The sequence below is a fragment of the Marmota monax genome, unplaced genomic scaffold (genome assembly GCF_021218885.2).
Source record: "Marmota monax isolate L192 unplaced genomic scaffold, Marmota_monax_Labrador192_F-V1.1 WCK01_AAM20220418_F8-fsc00064, whole genome shotgun sequence".
NCBI lineage: Eukaryota > Metazoa > Chordata > Mammalia > Rodentia > Sciuridae > Marmota > Marmota monax.
The window spans coordinates 9,920,711-9,942,504 of NW_026694542.1; the positions used below are offsets into that span (position 1 = coordinate 9,920,711).

The 21,794-nt window shown below is 54.1% G+C and overlaps 1 protein-coding gene across 3 annotated transcripts; it reads left to right on the plus strand.

Moving 5' to 3' along the window:
• The first annotated feature begins 1,049 nt into the window (after window positions 1-1,049).
• Window positions 1,050-21,148, plus strand: Mllt6 (MLLT6, PHD finger containing). 3 transcript variants are annotated; one of them, XM_046420339.2, is made up of 20 exons: window positions 1,050-1,221; window positions 2,421-2,500; window positions 2,952-3,006; window positions 3,223-3,332; window positions 4,262-4,365; window positions 4,572-4,665; window positions 7,033-7,281; window positions 7,965-8,063; window positions 10,277-10,487; window positions 11,018-11,632; window positions 12,073-12,254; window positions 12,479-12,587; window positions 14,052-14,118; window positions 14,311-14,456; window positions 14,891-15,088; window positions 15,187-15,275; window positions 16,383-16,732; window positions 17,122-17,212; window positions 18,564-18,993; window positions 19,545-21,148. In XM_046420339.2, the coding sequence occupies exons 1-20, from the start codon at window positions 1,113-1,115 to the stop codon at window positions 19,550-19,552; spliced, it is 3,396 nt and encodes a 1,131-aa protein (XP_046276295.1). In that variant the 5' UTR covers window positions 1,050-1,112; the 3' UTR covers window positions 19,553-21,148. The 3 variants fall into 3 exon arrangements, with proteins under 3 accessions (XP_046276295.1, XP_058427558.1, XP_046276296.1); XM_058571575.1 differs by having other exon boundaries at window positions 7,036-7,281; XM_046420340.2 differs by having other exon boundaries at window positions 1,052-1,221; window positions 18,637-18,993.
• Window positions 21,149-21,794: the final 646 nt, after the last annotated feature.

Genomic DNA, 21,794 nt, shown 5'->3' on the forward strand with positions numbered 1-21,794 from the left:
CTCTAGCGCGCGTGGGTCTCTCCGGCGCGCCAGCGGAACTGGAGCTGGGCTTGGGTCTCCAGGAGGGTCAGGTGGTGTGCCTGGATGAAGCTGCGCGGGCCTCTGTGCGCCTTGGAGATCTGGGTCCCAGTGTGTGCGCGTGTGTCCGTGACAACGAAAAGCTCCTCGAGGGCAGGGATATCTATTTTGTTCGCTACTCTCCTGGCGGCTGGCACATACTAAGCGTTCAATAAATATTTGTTTAATGAATAAGTGACTGCACGTGCAAGAATGTCTACCCTCCAGAGTGGCCTCGGAGGAAAGGGCCCGTGCGCTACCGTCCAAAGAGACCCCCAAACACTTAGAAGCGAGCAGCCCGCGTCGCTCCTATTCCTTTCCGCGTCCCTGGTCTTCACCTCCAAATTTCCCTGAGGTTGAAGAAGTGACGCAGAGACTGAGACCCGGGCGTAGCGGGCTGGGAATCGGACACCCCCGCACGAGATGGGAGGCAGGCAGAGGAAGGGCTCGGGAGCGACAACCGAGAGCCAAAAAAACGAAAAAAAAAAAGAAGGAAAAGAACCACGGAGCGAAGGAGCGAAAAGCTCCCTACCAAGCCAGGCTTTGTTTCCTGAACCTAAGACTTTACCCGGCGGCGGGCGGCGGGCGGGCCGGGAGCGAGCGAGCGAGTGAGCGGAGGCGCGCGGCCATGGCTGCCGCGGTGGGGCAGGGGGGCCGGGGGGGCGGCGCGTGAGCGGGCGGCGCGGGGCGGGCGGGCACCCGCGATGTGCCACTCGGCGCCTCCCCCGCCGGGCCCTGGCTGCGCGGCGGCCGGGCAGCCGTGGTAGCCGGGCGTGCGGCGCGGAGGGGTCGAGCCCGGCGCGCGAGTCTCATTGTTGGGGGGGGGCCGTCGGGGCATGAGGGCGAGAGCACGGCGGGGGGGGCGGCCAGACAGAGCGAGCGAGGAGGAGGAGGAGGACGCCGAGGAGGAGGAAGGAGGAGGCAAAGAAAAGAAGCGGCGGCGGCGGAGGAGGGGGCGAGGAGGCGCGCGGCCCCCCGCTCCCTCCCTCCCCCCCTGACCCCCGACCCCCGCCGGCCGGCCCCCCGCCCCAGCCCCGGAGGGAGCTCATGGGAGTATGAAGGAGATGGTAGGAGGCTGCTGCGTATGTTCGGACGAGAGGGGCTGGGCCGAGAACCCGCTGGTCTACTGCGATGGGCACGCGTGCAGCGTGGCCGTCCACCAAGGTACGGGGGTAGCCCGCGGGGGGGCGGCGGGACCCCGGGGGCGGCGCGCTCGGGGCGCCCCCGGCCGCGCCCTCCGGAGCCCTCCCGGGGCTCGCGCGCCCCTCCCCCACCCCACCTGAAGGGAAGGGAGGCGTGGGGACTCCCCACGCCCGGTCCTCCAGGACCGGGTCAGGCATTGTTTTCTTGCCTATTGTTCCAGTCCCGCGCCCCCCACCCCAAGTTGAGGGAGTTTGGGGAGAGTCCAGAGAGCGACGAGTGAACTCCCTGCGCCCCGCGCCGCCCTTGTCGGGGCTGCCGGGGGAATGTTTACCTGCGAGGTGTCCCCTCCCGCCCTGTTATTTTGGTCCGGGGCTCCGAGAGGAAGAGGTCAAGGGGGGGTCATCCCCCCTCGCTTCCGGATACTGGGAGGAGCGGAATCGGGAAGGGACGAGAAGGGTCCCAGGGGAGAAGGGACTCCTAAAATTCTCCGGGGAAGAGCTGAAGATAGGAGAGCGGTTGTGCAGGGGGCCGGAATGGAGAAGGGAGGTTTGGAGTTTCCCCCAGCAGCACATGGTTCGGGAGTTAACTCCTTGAGGAATCTTGCCGAGGGCGCAGGCTGGCATCTCCCGCCTGTCTGGCACAGCCAGCTGGGCCCCCACTTCCTGGGACAACCCTTAGTACTGTGGCTGCCGGCAGTTCCCGCCACTCTCCTCTCCTTTACCTGCACTGCACCTGCCCTTAGCCTTGACTTTTGACCTGTACCTGTGATAGTTAGAAGCTGAAGATGAGGTTCCTGGACCCCCGACTTCCCTGCTTGGTCCCTTACTGGCCCTTTAAGAAGTCCCCCCCCCCATAACAACAAAACGTGTTTGACTATCGCGACTGTTGTTTCTGATGCCAGGGGACTAGTCCGGGACTGGAGCTGGGAAATGAGTCCAGAAAGGGCGTGGGGTGGGGAGGATCTTTCAGAAGTTTAAGGTCAAGGACTCAAGACTTCCCGCCCCTGTTTGTAGTGCTTGATTGTGTGATCAAAGGCTGGCCTGTGCTGTTGGGCATTCCTTGTGGTTCTGCTGTTTAGAGAGTGACCCCCAGCCTGGGGGAGCAGCCCCCCCTGCTGGAACTAGCTCTGGTTCTTCAGAGTCACACTCCCTTCCCCCTGTTACCCTGGGGAAAAGCCGCTGGCTGACAGCTTTCCTCAATGACTCCTCCCCCACCTCTAGCTTGCTATGGCATCGTCCAGGTGCCAACTGGACCCTGGTTCTGCCGAAAATGTGAATCTCAGGAGCGAGCAGCCAGGGTGGTGAGTTCCAGCCTCCTCCTCCTGGCTCCCCTCCCCCTTTGCACACACCTGAGCATCTCCCCTGGTTGAGTTTAGGGACTCTGAGGCTGAGGCTAGGGTGGGACTTAGTTCTGTCATGCAGGACTTCCTGTTTCCTGCATACCTATCACCAACCCCATCTCTCCCTCAGCTCATCCCTCACTGTGCCCCACCTCAAGCATGGAGACTTTGTTTGTTTGAACTTTTTATTATGAAAAGTTTCCAAGGCTGCAAAAGTTGGGAGAATTCAATAATAGACCCCAGGTCCCCGTCATCACTCAGTCTTCAACAATTATCAGCTAGTGGCCAAACTTCTTTCCTCTACACTACCCCACAATGGATCTTATCATTTCATCTTGGGGCCCTTTGAATGTGTTCAGGGAGGGCCTGGCTCAGCAGATCCCCCAACTCCCTGTGCCCCTTGCATTGGCAGAGGTGTGAGCTGTGCCCACACAAAGACGGGGCATTGAAGAGGACTGACAATGGAGGTGAGGGGGGCCCTGAGCCCCTGAGGTCAGCAAGTCCCCCAGAACAGGTCTGGGAAGGCAAGAGTGGGTGGGGTGGAGGCTGGGTTTCCTTTCCCTGGCTGGCACTGGAATCAGATGGGAAGGCTGTGAAAAAGGGGACAGTCTGCAGCCTGGGGATGGGAGGGATGGGGTGTCAGGCTCACCATCCCCCTGAGGCTGGCCCCTACACTCTCCCAGGCTGGGCCCACGTGGTATGTGCCCTCTACATCCCCGAGGTGCAGTTTGCCAATGTGCTCACCATGGAGCCCATCGTGCTGCAGTATGTGCCTCATGATCGCTTCAATAAGGTCAGCAGTCCTACTGTGCCCCATACTGTCCCTTCCCTGGCCACCCATACTTGTGTCCCTACAATGCTTTCTTATTCTGGTGTAGCTTGATTCTGTCCAATGAACACTTTCAGGGAACTTGAAGGTGGGTAGGTACCTACCACTGTTAGACACACACTCATGCTCTGGAACTCAGTGAAGTAGCACTGTCAGAGAGGAGTTTTTAGCTAGTAGTTCATTCATTCATTACTGGGCACATTTTATTGACTGCCTACTATGACTGATGTAAGGTACCAGACATACAGTATTCTGTGTTGATCAAGACAGATGTGCTGTCTGCCAATGGAGTTCATGCTCTTGTGTGGGAAGACTGTAGAAATCAATAAACAGGCAAATAAAGTAAATGTAATTTGTGATAAGTGCTGTGAAGAAAATAAAAAAGGAATTTAAATAAAGAGTACCTAGTGGGTGCTTACTTTAGATAATGTGGTCAATGAAGAAGACATTTAGGTGGAAACCAAAGCATGAGACAGTCAGCTTTGAGAATGTTAGGGTCTTAGGTTCCAGGTACAGATTGCATGTGCAGAGGCTCAGAGGTGGGAATAGGCTCACCAGGGAGCAAGATAGATAGTCAGCAGCCTTTCGGAGCTCACCAAGGACAGTCCTTTCCAATATAACCACTAGCTACATGTGGCTTTGCAAAATTAAAATTATATAGGATTTAGGATTCAAGTCCTTAGTCACACTAGCCATACTTTAAGTATTCCATGTGACTGCAGGCTACTCTCTTGGACAGTCTAGGTTATAGAAGATCTGCATCACTGCAGAAAGATGTTAGCATTAATATGGGATGGTGAGGAGAGATTGGAATTAAAGGGAGGCCAAAGGATCCCTCAGCTTGCAGGACAGGGGCTCTGTGGAAGACAGGACGAGTGTGCTGTGTCCTACAGACGTGTTACATCTGCGAGGAGCAGGGCCGGGAGAGCAAGGCAGCCTCAGGAGCCTGTATGACCTGTAATCGTCATGGATGTCGACAAGCTTTCCATGTCACCTGGTAAGATCCCTGTTCCCAACCCCTTCTCTGAGGTTTACCTGGGTGGCTGCCGAGTGGGCTCATCCTAGCTTCTGTTTCTTGGGTGATGGTGGCAGTGGCTTCCTCGGGTAGTCTTGGCTTCACTTAAGTAGGGGTCTAGGAAGGGAAGAGGAGGTGGCTGCTCAGGTCTGTGGCCACTCCCTTCTCACCTGACCTCCCTCGGTTAGTGCCCAAATGGCAGGCCTGCTGTGTGAGGAAGAAGTGCTGGAGGTCGACAATGTCAAATACTGTGGCTACTGCAAATATCACTTCAGCAAGATGGTGAGTCCCATCTGGTCTGCCAACACAGTTGGTCTGTCAGTGGAGGTTTAGAGGGTGTGGGCTCTGGGTCAGGCCCCTGCCTGGTGCTGGGAGGTGGAAAGAACCCAGTCTCTGCCTTTGAGGAGCTCCTCTTTTGATGGGGAATAATTTACAGTTGAAGGGGTATGAACCAGAGCTGAACCAAGTAGTCCATCCTAGAAGACAGAGCTCAAACCTTGCCTATCTGCCTGGGTGGCTTCAGAGACAAGGGAGCCTTTAAGCTGAGTGGAGCTAGAAATAAAAATAAGAGCCACCGATTGTGTGGGAGTGAATATCTACTGTGCCTGAGCCTCTGTACCAAGTTCTCCACATGGGATATTTTTTGTGGTCCTCCCAACATCTCTAAGTACTAGGCATGCTGTATTGTCCCTATTTCACAGATGCATAAACAAGGCTCCCCAAAGTCATGTAACTTACCTCATAGCTGGTGGATAGATTTCAGAACAGGTAGTCTGATCTAAAAACTCCTCGAGAACCCGTCAAACAAACACAGGAAGAAATGAGGCCCAGGCAGAAGGCCTGGTGTGGACAGAGGTCTGAGATGAGACAGAGCATGCATGAGCAGCAGAACAGAGTGCTGGATGGGACCAGAGCAGGAGATGAGAGCTGAGTCTGCTTCTGCCCCAGGCTGGACGGGTACTATTGCATGTCTATGGAGAGATTTGCATGTTCCAGAAGCTGTGAGGTGTCTGCAGAGCCAGGCTGCTGCTTGGGCCCCTCCTCCTCCCAGGCCACAGGCTTAGAAGGCTTGTAAGTGGAGAGTAACATGATCAGATTTGTTTTTTAGGAAGATTACCCTGGCAGCTACCATGAAGCTGGATTGGAAGGGCCAAAGCTGGAGGCAGGGAGACAGCTGCGAGGAGGGGGGATGGAGGGATGAACCTGGAAGCTAGAGCCATTCTAGGTAGACTCCCCTAAATGTGGGGGTGGCTGAGAAGCAGGAAGTAAGGTTGACACAGGATCCAGGCTCTAGACATTCAGTAGCTAGAGGCACCTGGGGGTACCTTGAAGATAGGATTCATCTGGCCTTTGTAGGGTGAGTGTGTGTCCTGGTTTGCTCCAGCCAGTTTTGGTTTATGCCTGTGTTCTAGTATAATGATTAGTAGCTACCCTTGTTCATTTCTAGAAATGTCCTTATTTGGGACATAAATTATATGGTCACCTTGTTTTCAAAGTTTAATGATGACTTAGGACAAGGTAGGTTGGTTTGGTTTGCAGAGGTGTTAAGTGGAGACATTCAGGTTTGCTGGCTGTCAGACCCCCAGCAAGATAGTAGAGACAGCCTGGGTTTATAAGGCTGGGGCTAGAATTTCCAGGTTATCCATGGGAAGAGTAGACCAAGGTGTGAAGGGAGCCACACGGGAGGGTACAGAGTTTGGCAGGATAGGATCCATGCCTAGTGCTGGGGAGCATCGAGCAGGACTGGTGAGTCCTGAAGTTAGCCCTAGGATTTGGCCATTGGGAGGTAATTCGTGACTTTAGAGGGAGCAGCTGCAAGCCTGGGACCAGGCAAATGAGAGTGCATTAGTACGGAAGGGAGGGAAAGGCACCCCTGGCTGTAAGGAGAGGCAACATGAATGTTGTTTGGGTTTTGTTATTTTGGGGGAATGCATACCTGGAATTGAACTCAGGGGCACTCAACCACTGAGCCACATCCCCAGCCCTATTTTGTATTTTACTTAGAGACAGGGTCTCATTGAGTTGCTTAATGCCTTGCTTTTACTGAGACTGGCTTTGAACTCATGATCCTCCTGCGCCACCACTCCAGCTAGTTTGGGTTTTGCTGTTGATATTTTACAGATTAAAGCAGCATATCCCTTGCACAGGAGCAAACCCTGTGTTTGGTGGAGGGGAAGGGCTAGGAGCAAGGGAGGAGAGGCGATGGCTGGAATGAAGTATGAGGAGGGGAGGATGGGATGTGGAGTGCAGGGGAGCAGAGATTTCCCACAAGGGTCCCTGCACAGCTTCTACTCAGGGGAAAATAGAAGTGGCCTGGGGCTCAGTTTGTCCAAGACAGGATGAGAGGGTGCCAGGAAGGAGCTGGGTGGAAAGCATGAGGTCCTATGTTCTGGGCCCCAGGCCACCTCCACCAGGCCCAGCCAGGGAATCCCTGCCTTTTTGGAATCTCAATTGTTGAATCTATATGTTGGATGAGCCAGCCAGGAAAGTTCTAGGATTTCCAGACTGAGCAGAGCAGCAAGGAGGACACTAGGTCCTCTTAGTGATGACAGAGCAGATGGGACTGGCCCTGGATCATGTGACCTCCAAGAACTTTTCCTAAGCTAGTAAGAGGAGAGTTTGACAGTTATTCTCAATTTTCTCCCCCAGAAGACATCCAGGCACATCAGTGGTGGAGGAGGAGGAGCAGGAGCAGGAGCAGGAACAGGAGCAGGAGCAGGAGGAGGAGGAGGAGCAGGAGGAGGAGGAGGAGGAGGAGGTGGCAGCGGTGGTGGTGGCAGTGGAGGTGGCACAGGGGGAGGCAGCAGTGGCTTCATCTCTGGCAGGAGAAGCCGGTCAGCATCACCATCCACCCAGCAGGAGAAGCACCCTGCTCACCATGAGAGGGGCCAGAAGAAGGTGAAGTCTTCCCCTCCACTGTTTCACCACACACATTCACAAACACATGCCTCTTTCCAGAAGCTACCACAGGTGTCCCCAGCTCTTGGATCCTGCTCCCTTCCTTCCTCTGAGGCCACTGAGGGGGCTGAGGAAGTAAAACGTGAGGGCCAGAGAGAGCGAGATGGGACCTGGCTTCCTTGTGCTTTTTGTGTTTGTATGATTCTTCCTTGTCCTTCCCATGACATGACTGTGACCCCAAAGCCCCAGGCATGTGGCCCTGCACATTTGCACATTTCCACAGTCTAGCCATGTGCTAGCCCAGTTAGTAAGTACACATGCCTGTGTCCCCTCATGCCACATATTACAGGGCACCCATCCCTCTGCACAGCTCTGTGTCCCTGGTAGACACCCTTGCATGAGCATGCTTTTATATGTACATGGTGCTCTGTGTCACTGGCGTGATAATGGGACAAGCTATTTTTAGCAGGCAGGGAGCTTGAGGGGGAGGGGCTCCAAGCACTTAGAGGACCTTGCTCAAGTCACTCCTGTCCATCCAGAATGCCCTATTCTTCCACAGGGGGAGTTGACTCCCAATAAGTCCCATCCTTGAGACGAGATCTGTGCCCCACACACACAAGTCATGTTTATCCTCCCCCAGGTGATTCCCCAGCATCAATATCTGGTTACTTTTCCCTCCCCAGAGTCGAAAGGACAAAGAACGCCTTAAACAGAAGCACAAGAAGCGGCCTGAGTCCCCTCCCAGCATCCTTGCCCCGCCTGTGGTCCCCACTGCTGACAAGGTACTGCTGCCCACATTCAGCAGGGATGGCGTGCTTCTCTTGGATGGCAGTGAGTGGGAGGGCAAGTGTGAGGACTCAGGGTGAGCCAGGGACTTGCCTGGGTACCTTCTAACTTCTGGTTAACATCATTCCCCTCCCTAAAATCCCATCCCTCCACTCCCTTTTCTGGACTAGAAGGGACCTGAACTCCTGCTCCCCAAGCACTGACCACCCATGAGGGTGAGGTTGGGTTCATGTCTGCTTCAGTCCAGAAAGAGGGCCTCAGCCCTGGGCTCTTATATACAGAGAATCAGTGTACAACACTCAGGTCCATTCTACAAGTTCTGGGACCCACCCCTCCAGAGATAGGCAGAGGGCCCCTCTACCATTGGAAGAGCACCCAAAACCTTTTGCTTCACCCAGATCCCACTCCATGCAGGTTAGAAGGGCTGAAAGCGCCGACTGTGGGGACAAGGAGGGCAGGCCCCAGGAGAGCACCCTGAGATCCTCATTCATCCCACCCTTCCCAGCAGGGGCGTGGTATTCAGGCCTGTCTCCAGAAATGGACAACATCTGGATAAGCAACAGGCAGATCCTACTCTAAGCCAGGGAGTTGCTAATCCAAGCCAGAACAGCCCTCCTGGCTCTCCCTCCAACCTGCCCTTCCCATGAAAGGAGAACCCTGGGGGTCTGGAGAAACTGCTTCCTCCTGTCCCATTATTGCCAGTCATCTCCACCCTACCTCAGATGGTTGGCAGAGCTCTGGGCATCTTAGCAGGAGGCTCAGGTATCAGGTTTCCAGGGTGATGTTGCTGTAGTAACTGCCCCAGTAACCCTCTCCCCTCCTGCTTCCCAGTGCTCACCTGGAAAAGCTTGTCATTCATACCCTCTGACCTTTCCAGGGGCCCACAGGCAGGTGGAAAGATCTGGGGAGTTCCTCCAGTAACTGGGTGTCCCTTGGACATGCCAGAGATTTTTGCCCATCCCCCTCTACCCGCCCCAACATTTCATTTCCCCTTCCCCCCAGCCCCTTTCTTCCCTTACTCTCAGAACTACATCTGGCTCCCTTCAGAACTCCAGCTGCTGAAAAGAACAAAGACAGAGACCAGGGCTCCACCCAGGGAGGGGCAGTGCAGGGCGGCTCTCATTTTCCCATCAATTCTCCCTCTAGCATTTGTTCATTTAGCACTGTTTACTGAGTGTACCTGGTCTCTGTCTGGGAGGAAAAGTGCCTTCCCCAGCAATAATACAGAACATGAACTCAGACATGCCAGGTACTCTTCTAGAACTGGGAGATGGAAGGGATACATGGGAGTGCTTCATTTAATTTAATCCTCAAATAGTCCAAAGAAGTAGGTAATTTGCCTAAAAACACACAGTGAGTAAGTGTCAGAGTCAGGTTTTGAACCCAGGAAGTCTGGTGTGGAGGCCCATGCTCTTACCCACCACATAGCACTCTCTGTGCTGGATATTAGCAGCTGCCACGGTCATTTATTGACCCCCATCATGTCTCTGGCATGGAGTCCCTCATAACTCTCCAAGTATACATAATTTACCCTGTGAGGGCACTAGAGCTCAGCGAGGTTGAGAGACTGAATGACATAACATGGCAGTAAAGGGCAGAGCCTGCCAGGCTCACCCCTCCCCTACTCCAGGGCCCACGCTCCTCCGGTTGCCATCCTGCTGCCCTCTGAGGTTACTGGAGCCTCAGACATTGGATAGCCATTTCAGTGCAAAATGGCAACTGTTGACATGTGAATGTGGGCACGCAGTGCCCTGGAAATAAGGAAGCAGAGTGACTTGTTCCACCTGTGTGTTAGGGAGATTTTATAGAAGTAGGAGCTTCTGAGCTGGAGTTTGAAGGAAGAGCAGTTTCCTGTGAAGAGTGAGGATAGGCTCTCAGGGAGAGGGTTCTGTCTGCAAGCTCAAGTTGTCTTGTAAGAACATGAAATTGTCAAGAGAATGGGGCAAAAACCAGGTGACTGACTTGGGGACAGGGAGGGAATAATAGCAACTGGAGCACCTAAGGCTGGGTCTAGAGAAGCCTAATCTCCTTGACCTCTTCCCTGCCTATGCCACTTCCAAGCCTGGGCAAGTCCTCTCAGGCCCCAAAGTATTTGCATGAGTGAACCTCCAGTTGAGCTGGCCAGTGTAACCACAAATCGGTTCTCTCCTTTGCCCCGTCTTCCTGCCTGAAGTGGCATTGAGTCTTCCTCTCTCCTCCCCTCCCTCAGGTTTCTTCCTCAGCTTCCTCTTCCCACCATGAGGCCAGCACGCAGGAGACCTCCGAGAGCAGCAGGGACTCAAAGGGGAAAAAGTCTTCCAGCCATAGTCTGAGTCATAAGGGGAAGAAGCTGAGCAGTGGGAAGGGTGTGAGCAGTTTTACCTCCACCTCCTCTTCCTCCTCCTCCTCTTCCTCCTCTGGGGGGCCCTTCCAGCCTGCAGGTGAGTGTGGTGTCCAGGAGCAGGCTAGGAGTGGGGACAGCTTCTTGCCCCACACTTTTCTAGCGAGGGCCTTTGTACTGGTATAGTTTTAGAAACTGGTGGTAGGGGACCCCTACCCAGTGACTCCTCGCCCAGCCATCCATCCCTCTCACCTTCCCTATAGAAATGGAGCTCTCCTTCCCTTCCTCAGGGGAAGGCTGCCCTCCAACCCCACAATACTCACTATCCCCCACACTTGTGCTGCAAGGGGCCATTTTTTAAAGCACCAATATTCGTGTTATTTCCTAAAAACTGCGGGTATCCAGTGAGGTCATTGGGGTGGGAGTTCCTCCCCTCCCATTGTGCTGTCAAGGGGAAGGCTGGAGGGTGGGGACGTTCATCTCAGAACACAGAGATGGGCCAAGCTCTGCCAAGGAGCCAGGCTTTCCCCATTCCCCAGTCAGAGCTCTCCTCACAGTGTGAGGTGCATGTGGAACGGGAGGGAGAGGGGAGCTGCAATGCAGCCATAACTCCTTTCCCTCTGCTCACAGGTTCATCCCTGCAGAGCTCCCCTGACTTCTCCACATTCCCCAAACTGGAGCAGTCAGAGGATGACAAGTACTCCAAACCCACAGCCCCTACCCCGTCAGCCCCTCCCTCACCTTCAGCTCCTGAACCCCCCAAGGCTGACCTCTTTGAGCAGAAGGTGGTCTTCTCTGGCTTTGGGCCCATCATGCGCTTCTCCACCACCACCTCCAGCTCAGGCCGAGCCCGGGCCCCCTCCCCTGGCGACTATAAATCTCCCCACATTTCGGGGTCCGGGACCTCAGCAGGCACCCACAAGCGGATGCCCACATTGAACGCTACCCCTGCACCTGCTGAGGAAACCCCTGAGACAGGCCTGAAGGAGAAGAAGCACAAAGCCAGCAAGAGGAGCCGACACGGGCCAGGCCGTCCCAAGGGCAGCCGGAACAAGGAGGGTGCTGGGGGCCTGGCTACCCCCTCCTTACCTGGTGCCCAGCTGGCTGGCTTTACCGCCACTGCTGCCTCACCCTTCTCCGGAGGCTCCCTGGTCAGCTCTGGCCTGGGGGGTCTGGCCTCCCGCACTTTTGGGCCTTCCGGGAGTTTGCCCAGCCTGAGCCTCGAGTCCCCACTGCTGGGGGCAGGTTAGTGTGACCCCTGGCGACAAAGAGTATCTCAGGGCTGAGCCAGTCTTGTGAGGGGACAGAGGCATAAAGATGTAATTAGAAGGAAATATGATAAAAACTGCTCCAAAGAACAGAGATAAAAGGGAGATGATAGTCACCTCTAAGACACTCCCCTATACCACTATACCAGTCTTCTCTATGGTTATAGTGGGAGAGATTGGGGTAGATTGCCCCAGTAGGGCTCATATTTTGGGAGGGAATTAGAAGGCTTAGCATTGTCCAGACCTGGGCAGGGCAGCCTGGTAAGGTGTCATAGCAAGCACCACACAGGAGGGTTAGACTGGAGTGTGTGGCCAAATCCTGGGAATGTACTGTCTAGAGAGACCTCTTCCAGCCACTTGACTGAAGAGCAGTCTGGGGTGGAAGGTAACTGTAGCCTTTCCTTTGTGTCTCTTTAGGCATCTACACCAGTAATAAGGACCCCATCTCCCATGGTGGTGGGATGCTGCGGGCTGTCTGCAGTACACCCCTCTCCTCCAGCTTGCTGGGGCCCCCAGGGACCTCAGCCCTGCCCCGCCTCAGCCGCTCCCCATTCACCAGCACCCTCACCTCCTCCTCTGCTTCCATCTCCACCACTCAGGTGAGGCCTTACTCCTGGCTCCTTCCCTGGGTAGGTGGGGGACAGACTGCCAGGACCCAGCCCTATGTGGGAATTCAAGAAGGTGGGCTTGATTGCCACCAGAACTTCCCCTCTCTCTGATCTTCTTTCCTCCCAGTATGCCTCATCCCCCCACCACCCCAGCACACAATTGTGCCCTAGATCCAAAAATAACCACCAGGCTGGATTCTCCCTCCTTCCCCCAGGTGTTTTCTCTGGCTGGCTCTACCTTCAGCCTCCCTTCTGCCCACATCTTTGGAACCTCTATGGGCGCTGTTAACCCCCTTCTCACCCCAGCTGAGAGCAGCCATACAGGTAAATGAGTCTCAAACTGTTCCCTTTTCTTCCCAAAGGCCTGAGGGAATGTGAACCCAAAAAGGATGTGAAGGCTTGCTGGCTGCCCCCTCCCTCTGCCACTGCTCACTCTGCAGAAAACAAAACAAAAAACTTCACACAAACAAACCCAGGGACACTTTTCCAGTGAAGGGGCAAGGCAAGGCAGAATTACCATTCCATCTCACAAAAGAAAAAGACAGAGAGAAATGATGCTCAAGGTGGGGAGGATAGGGAATGACAGAGCCAGAGTGCAAAGACGGAGCTCCAGACTCCAAGCTCAGTGCTCTTACACTGAGGCCTTGTTCTTTCCTGCTTCTTAGTGCTGCTTGGGATTGGCGGTTAGGAGGCCCCAACAGCTGGGCTCCCTGCTCTCCCAGCTTTGAGGAGTTAAGGGGCCCAGCTGCAAGCTCCCAGGGCTCCCTGGAGAGTCAGCCCAGCCCCAGAAAGATGATTGGTGCAGAGACACCACCTGTCAGACTAGGGGATGGGGCTTATCTCTAGGTGGCCTGCTAAGGTAATCCTTAAAGGGGCCAAAGTTGATACATTTTTGTAGACCCAACAGAGTAGAGTGATTATTATTTCCAAGACCCAAAGCAGGATTCTGTGATGCAACAAAGTTTTGCCTTTTAACTTCAGAGTTCATAGTAAGTCATCCAAGCCAGGCATGGTGGTGGATGCTTGTACTCCCTGCAACTCTGTAGACTGAGGCAGAAGGATTGCAAGGCCAGCCTAGGCAACTTGGCAGACATCCTGTCTCAAAAAAAATAAATAAATAAAAAGAACAGGATGTAACTTAATGGTAGAGCACCTCTGGGTTCAATTCTCAGTACCAAAAAAAAAAAACAAAACAACAACAACAACAACAACAACAAAAAAAAACCCCAAGGGCTAGGGATTGTGTTCAGTGATAGAACACTTACCTAATGTGCACATGGCCCTGGGTCTGATGATTCCTGTCATGGGATGGGGTCTATGTGTTTGGGGATGTCATACAAGGCTAATTATAATAATGCCAGCTAAACCACTCCAGCCAAACACTTCTTTTTTTTTTTTCACATTTCTTATTTTAATCCTAATTAACAATCACTTCAAAGAGGTTAGTTAGGAGCCCAAGGCTACCCAAAAAATAGTGTTGGGTTCAAATTCAACCTAGGTTGCAAATGACTGTAACTCCAAAGCTCACTGGAAAGAAATTGGGAGGTGGATCTGGAAGTAGGCAGCAGGAGCCCTAGAGAAAGGGGAAGAGAACCTCCTACAAGACAGGGTTTCCAAGCCAGGACTCTCAGCGTCTTAGCAACTTGAACTGCCAGTCTGGGATTGGGGATCCTGGGGAAAGGGGTCTTAAATGACGTTCCAAATCCTGCACCCACTTTCCTGGGCGGGGACCCAGAGGCTGACGGCTCCCCTTCTTCGCTGATTCCTCCCCTCCCTTCTCCTTCCAAGAGCCAGACCTGGAGGACTGCAGCTTCCGGTGTCGGGGGACCTCCCCACAGGAGAGTCTGTCTTCCATGTGAGGGAGGGGGCGGCGGCTTGGGAGGAGGCGGATGGGAGCGGGGGCAGGAGGGGCGCTGGAGGGAGGGCGGAGGGACTGACAGGGGAGGGGGCGGGAACCGAAGGGCCAAGTGGAAGTCCTGAGGGGGGAGGGAGAGCCTGAAGTAGGGGCACGAGGTAAGCCTGAACCTAGTTTCTCTTACGACCCCAGGTCCCCCATCAGCAGCCTCCCTGCACTCTTCGATCAAACTGCGTCCGCACCTTGCGGGGGCGTCCAGCTAGACCCTGCAGCCCCGGGAACGACTAATATGGAGCAGCTGCTGGAGAAGCAGGGCGACGGGGAGGCCGGCGTCAACAGTGAGGAGGGGCGGCGCGGGGCTGAGAGACCTGCCCGAGGGCTCCGGCCTCATCTTTCTCTCCGAGGGCCCCAACCTCTTTAGGGTTCCACCTCTAGGCCCCGCCCCGCCTTGACTTAAGGCCAACCCCAGGCCTCACCTGTAACCCTGGTCAGTCCCGGCCCCGCCTCCTTTGCGTGCGGCCTTTGACCCTCTTGGCCCAGACCTTCCCAAACTCCAACTTCCTCTAGCTCCTCGTCCAGTCTTGTGGGTATCAGGTCCCGCCCTGGCGCTCACAGCTCTGGTCCCCAGTCTCTCCTCCGAGCTCACCTGTGTTGCTCGCTAGGCTGGCGCAGCCTCCTGGAGGTTTCTGGCCCCGCCCCAGCCCCGCCCCAGGCTCCGCCTCGCCCCCGCCCACCCAGCGCCGGGCCTCAGGCTCCCTCGCCCTCTCCGCAGTCGTGGAGATGCTGAAGGCGCTGCACGCGCTGCAGAAGGAAAACCAGCGGCTGCAGGAGCAGATCCTGAGCCTGACGGCCAAGAAGGAGCGGCTGCAGATTCTCAACGTGCAGCTCTCTGTGCCCTTCCCCGCCCTGCCTGCAGCCTTGCCTGCCGCCAACGGCCCTGTCCCTGGACCCTATGGCCTGCCTCCCCAAGGTAAGGGCCTCCAGCCCAACCCTGGAGTGGAGGTCCTTGCCTGGTGGTTCCAAGTGGGGCGACCCCATTTCAATCCCTGACCGCCCTTCCTCCTTCAGCCGGCAGCAGCGACTCCTTGAGCACCAGCAAGAGCCCTCCAGGGAAGAACAGTCTTGGCTTGGACAACTCGCTGTCCACATCCTCCGAGGTGGGTACCATGAGGAGGGGTCAGGGAGGAGTGGGGCTGGTGGAGACTCAATGTCCTCCCGGTCACATCTCTACCCTGCCGCTATTGGAGGCTGGGCAGTGAAGTGATTTGCTGAGCAGTTAATCGATTGGTTCATTCATTCCTTTAACAAGTAATATTTATGAGGCGCCTACTTAGTGCCAGGCACTTGCTTAGCAATCAATGAGCAAAACCTACACAATCATCCTGAAGATAGGACAAATCCAAGAAAACGATAAATAATTACAAACCAGGAGAAGTGCTAAGATGGAAGTAAATTGAGGGGTGTAAGAAAGAATAGGGGAGGGATTCTTGGATATAAAGTGGTTAGGGAAGGCCTTTGAGAAGTGTTTGAAGGGTTTATTATAGTGCCTCACACAAAATAATCCCTACATAATTGGTGGTGGTTGGAATAGCAGTTGCTATTGTTATATTGTGGTTATTATTGGAATCAACAAACTGGGTTCTTATTCTCTCTCTGCCACTTACTGACTGTGTGACTTGGACAGTCATAGTCATAAAAATAACCAACATTAATTGTATACTTAACCTCTATCATGCCTTGAAGATTTTAAAGCATTGGTTTATTTAGTCTTCATAATAGTCCTATGGAGTCAGTGCTACTGTTATCTGCAGGTAATAAGTAAGTAAACTAAAGTTGAACCCAAGGCCACCCAAGCCATTGCATTTCAGACATAGATTTGAACCTGAGCCTCTTTGTCCAGCTGTAGCACTCTCCTGCAGAATTACTTAACCTAACAGTCAGTGGCTTCATTCATATAGTGAGAATAGCAAGGTAGCAAAGATCAAGCACTAGCCTTTAGATATGGTTTGCTGGAAGGTCACTATCATTACTATGGTTCATTATTCAGCAAGCATGATACGGGGTGCCAGGCCCCCAGGAAATGGTCAGTAAACATGAATTATGAAGACTGGATTCATAGCTTTCATCCCTGGGCCTTGTATCTTGGGCCAGGGTTCTTGGGGTGAGGTGGGGTGGCTGTACTCTGTGAGAATGCTGGGCTGGGGGCCAGAAGGTTCATGCTGGCCCTCTGCCCTCTGACCACTGCCTTCCCCCTCCCTCCCCAGGACCCACACTCAGGCTGCCCAAGCCGCAGCAGCTCGTCGCTGTCCTTCCACAGCACGCCCCCACCGCTGCCCCTGCTCCAGCAGAGCCCTGCCACTCTGCCCTTGGCCTTGCCTGGGGCCCCTGCCCCACTCCCGCCACAGCCACAGAATGGGTTGGGCCGGGCATCTGGGGCAGCAGGGCTGGGGGCCATGCCCATGGCTGAAGGACTGTTGGGGGGGCTCGCAGGCAGTGGGGGCCTGCCCCTCAATGGGCTCCTGGGGGGGTTGAATGGGGCTGCCGCTCCCAACCCTACAGGCTTGAGCCAGGCTGGTGGGGCCCCCACGCTGCAGCTGCCAGGTTGTCTCAACAGGTGAGGGAGAGTTCAGCCCTGGGGAAGGGAGTGGGGAGGCTGGCTCTGGGAGGGATTCCCCCAATAACACCCAAATCCCCCAAAGGGTATATAGTCTTTGTCATCTCTTGGTCTCTAGGGACTCCTTACACTGTCATCTCTGAGTGCCTCTGGGTGTAAGTGGCCCAGGACCAAGAATCTTTCTCACCCATCAGCCACTCTAGGTCTTCCCTCTGGGGCAGTCCTTCAGTCTTACAGTGTCCCTCTCCCCTCACCCTCTGAACTTAGTTCTCTAAACCTGCACCTCCCTGCCTCTCCTCACCTGGGTCTGAGGGAGTCTGGGAGCTTGTAGGGGTGGGGAGGAATGCTTCCTTGCACCTTCCCCATGGTCCCTGTGTCCCCTGCTTCAGCCTGACCGAGCAGCAAAGACACCTCCTTCAGCAGCAAGAGCAGCAGCTCCAGCAGCTCCAGCAGCTCCTCGCCTCCCCACAGCTCACCCCGGTAATGTTCCTCCCTTCCCTGGCTCCTCAGCAGCCCTGTGCTTTCCCTTTTCCCAGATCTCAGAGGACCTGGATCAACCCAGGGAGGGCAGCAGTGGAGGGGGGCTCTTCAGGCTGAGTGGATATTGAGCCTGTGGGGCTGGTGAGGGGCAAGGGGACAAGAATATTCTCAAGGTCACCAGGCATTGGGAAAGGGATGCTGCCATGGCCCCAGATCATGTCCCAGTAAAGGGTGTATAGGGTGGCAGGTTGAGTAACAATAGCCTTCTGATCCCAGCCCCAAGGATCTTTAGGGAGAGGGAATTACAGGGTCTTAGTGGAAAGGTGACTGAGCAGGGGACACTGTCAGCCAGGGCAGGTTCTTTTTTTCTTTTTTTTTTTTTTTTTAAATTTTTTAATATTTATTTTGTAGTTTTCAGTGGATACAACATCTTTGTTTGTATGTGGTGCTGAGGATCGAACCCGGGCCGCATGCATGCCAGGCGAGCGCTCTACCGCTTGAGCCATATCCCCAGCCCAGGGCAGGTTCTTTTGGGTGTATTTCAGGTTGGGTTCCGCTAAGGTTTGCTTTGGAGGAAGGAGTTTCACTTTTAAAAATGAGGAAGTTGGGCTGGGGATGTGGCCCAGTGGTAGAGCACATGCTTAGCACCGAGGCCTTGGGTTCCCTCCCAGCATCAAAGTACCTAAATAAATCACAGTAAGAATGCTGGAGTTGAGAAAATGGGAAAAATAAATATTTTCATATAAAGAAACGTTGGAAAGATAGAGGGAATAGGATAAGATTTTTTTTTAATTCTTTAAAGCAACATTTCTTTTTATTTATTTTACTTGCGTTTTTGGTGTTGTAGATAGACAACATGCCTTTGTTTTTTTGGGTTTTTTTAATGTGAAGTTAAAGATCAAACCTGGTGCCTCATGTGCTAAGCAGACACTCTGCCACTGAACTACAGCCCCCGCCCAGAAGCAACATTTCTTAATGTAAATTTTTATATAATTATTTTGGTTTTGGAACACTAGGAATGCTTTGCCTATTCAAAACAAAAACAATCAATTTTTTAAAACAAAAAAGAGGAGTTGAAAACTGTTGACCTCATTTATTGTTTCTTGCCTTGGGGTGATACCACTCCTGGGAGCATTTGTGGTTGTCATAGTAACTGAGGAACTGATTGAGAGGGCTGGTCCAGAGATATTTGTTCTGCACTTGGTCCACAGTGTCCGGCTTATGGACACTGAGGCTGTGCAACCATTTTCTTATCCAAATAGGAAGAGTTAGGCCCAGAGTAGGAAGTTAGAGACAGAACCTTGACCATCTCCCCTGTCTCCTGCCTCATGGTTCTGGTGATAACGGATAGAGCCCAGGACCCAGGCTGGCAGCAAGGAGAGACAGCGGGGACCTTGGCCATAAGCAGCCTGGCCTCCTTGCAGGAGCACCAGACGGTTGTCTACCAGATGATCCAACAGATCCAGCAGAAGCGGGAGCTGCAGAGGCTGCAGATGGCTGGGGGCTCCCAACTTCCCATGGCCAGCCTGTTGGCAGGAAGCTCCACCCCACTGCTGTCAGCGGGCACCCCTGGCCTGCTGCCTGCGGCATCTGCCCCGCCTCTGCTGCCCGCTGGAGCCCTTGTGGCCCCCTCACTCAGCAACAACACCAGTCTCATGGCGGCAGCAGCTGCAGCTGCAGCAGTCGCAGCTGCAGGCGGACCTCCAGTCCTCACTGCCCAGACCAACCCCTTCCTCAGCTTGTCGGGGACGGACAACAGTGGCAGTTGCCCCAAAGGAGGGGTGAGTAAGGGGTCCAAACCTTCCTGTCTCCCTTCTGAGGGATGGGCAGAGATGGACCATCAGAATATACATCACCATATGCATCAGCAGGGGAATGTCAGCAACCCCCAGGTTAGACAGGTGCCCTGCTCCAGATCCAGGGCCTCTGCTCCACATGGGTGCCCTCCTGCAGAGCCAAGAAGGGTCCACTCTGAGCTAGGGCTAATAGTAAAAGGATCAGTTAGAAAGCGGCCTTCCTCTGGAAGACCAATTAGGAAGTGCCATTTCCTTTCTGAGTGACCAGTTAGAGGAAGGTGCCCCTCTAGGAGGGCCATTGAAAAAGAGGCTCTTCTCCTTCTGAGGGGACACAACCCGAGCCCAGGAAGCCAGTCTTGCTGGCATATGTGCTCACAACTCCCCCACCCCTGCACCTGCCAGAGCCTAGGCAGGACCCTTCTGACCGCCTCCCTTTCAGCACTTGGGGCAGCTTTCTTGTCCCAGGAAGATGGTCGTAGGTAGGCTTTAAGGCCACACATCTCCAAAATCCCCAGCCTCCCTTCCTCTCTTTCCAGACCGCTGACAAAGGAGCCTCAGCCAACCAGGAAAAAGGCTAAATCTACCTGTACCCCTCCTGACCCCTAAATGGAGGGGACAGATCCTGGCTTAAGGGGTCCTATCCTGGAGCAGGCATCTGGGCCCAGACACTGGAAGAACCCCGACCCAGAGCCTGTGCTGAGGCCCAGGGAGTGTTGGGGGCTCCTGGTGCAAGGACTGAGATTGGGAGGGGAGCCCCTTCCATCTGCATCCCCACCCCCTGTCTGCACTGTCTGCTTTGTGAGAAGCTCAGAGGGAGGACAGGCTCTAAGCCTGCCTAGGAGCCCCCACCCTCAGCAAATGTTTTGAGGTCCCCCAGAGAGCAAAGTGGGCCATGACGTAAGTGTGGGATTGGTTGGACCCACCACATAAAACAGATCAGCACTTGAAAGGGGAGCAGTGGAGGGTAGACCTAGGCTTATCCCTGCATGGAAGTCTTCATGGAAGAAGGGCTGGCCCCACTTGACCTGCAGTTTCTTCCCAATCTGGGCAAATGGCAGAAGGGATCCCTTTGACTGTTTCTCACTGTCCCTCTCCCTCACCAAGGGTCACAAGCTGAGCTTGTAAAAGCCCACAGATGTAGGGGGAGTGAGGAAGGGCAAGACAGCATCAAACCCAGGCCAGGCCTCCTGCACCTCTTGTGACCCCACTAGTGGGGCATAGGGAGGCCCTCACCGTCCTTGGTGCCCTGCCCCTTGTTTGCACTATTGGCTTGAGGAGTGCGGAGGGTGGGGAGACGGAGCTGGCTGACTCAACAGTGTGAGTGTGTCTGTGTGCATGTGTATGTGTGTGTGTGTGTTTCTGTCTGTTTGTCTGTCTTCCCCTGGACCTGGGGCCGCAAGGGCAGAAACAGGCGCAGTGGTTAGCACCAGAGGGGGAAGCTCCCAGCTCTTGTTTGTACCCTCCCCCCTCACCAACTCTGGCCCCTTTCAGGGGCATGAATGGTTAACAAAAAACCAGAAAAGTACTCCAGTTTTGGAGAGTAACTGGGGGCTAGGGGTTTTGAATCAGGGTAATATCCTGCCTTCCCTCCTCCAGACCCCACTTGGTCTCAGGGCCCCCTGGGCCCCCTTCCCTTATTGGTAGTTTGGTCCATTTTCCCTAACACAAGGGGGACCCCAGGGATTGGGAGAGGGAACAAGGGAGGTGAAGTGCCGCTTCTTTCAGTAAAAGTCTCCCTCCCAGAATTAGCCAGCCTGCCCTCGCGCACTCCACCCCACCCCCACCAACTAGGGGAGCCACTGAAGCTGACCTAACAGCTGTCTCCTCACCCACCAGCTATTTCCCTGGGGTGTTGTGGGCAGTTCTCACTGTAAAGCAGTCCCCATCTGCCCAGGGCCTTTGGCAGCAAAGGCTGAGTGGGCCACTGGAAGACTGGAGACCCGTGTCCCTGTCTCACTTGCACTGGGGTGGAGCTGTTGGTCCTTTGGCATTTCCAGCTTTCCCTGAAGCTCAAGTCCTGTTGGTCTCTTTGCATGTGTGCATTTTTGTGTGTGTGTTTCTGTTTGGGTTTTTGTTGTTGTTGGGATTTTTTTGTTGGTTTTTTTAAATAAAGAAAAGAAGATGTGTATATTTTTGGCAATGACAGAAACGTAGTGCAGATATATTTTTGCCTGTGCTGCTCAACTGTTTTTTTTTTCTGATATGGAAAATAATATTAATATTCCTGTTGATAAGACTTTGTAAGATGTTAGGGAGCTAATGATGGGGTGGGTGGGAATTCTTCAGAGGCAATTTCTTAGGCACTTGCAAGGGCTTGGGGGTGGGGGGGGACGGGGGCAGTTGTGATGACCTCAGAAATACTCACTTTTTATTAATGCTAAATATCAGTTAGAAAGACATGATAGAATTCAGCATTTTATTCATCTTAATCTATTAAGCTCTTTAACTCCCTGCCCCAAGCCACTAAAAAACAAAGTAACCTTAAGAGATTCTTAGGAGAGTCACCCATTCACATCCATGCCCTGGCTGAAGGCTGGCTATCAGAGCTGAAGTCTATTTCTATTCTGATGGAAGGGAAGGACATCCACACCAAGATCACCGTATGGAAGTGAGGTCCAAATGACTTAGTGCACTGGAACCGAGACCACTTCCTGCACACCACTCTGCCCTCCCCAGCCCCACTTCCTTCACCTCCACAAATCTGTTCTCCAGTTTTCCCAAGTTCATATTCCCCAGGCTGGAATGTTGCAACAGGTAGTTGGGTTAGATTTGAAGAAGGGCTTCCC

Bases quoted from the DNA above. Each gene is read 5' to 3' on its own strand.
- Mllt6 (XM_046420339.2), top strand. From the start codon at position 1,113: ATGAAGGAGATGGTAGGAGGCTGCTGCGTATGTTCGGACGAGAGGGGC. The intron at 12,588-14,051 runs GTAAATGAGTCT...TCTCCTTCCAAG, and splicing joins AGCTGAGAGCAGCCATACAG to AGCCAGACCTGGAGGACTGC. The intron at 16,733-17,121 runs GTGAGGGAGAGT...CCCCTGCTTCAG, and splicing joins CTGCCAGGTTGTCTCAACAG to CCTGACCGAGCAGCAAAGAC.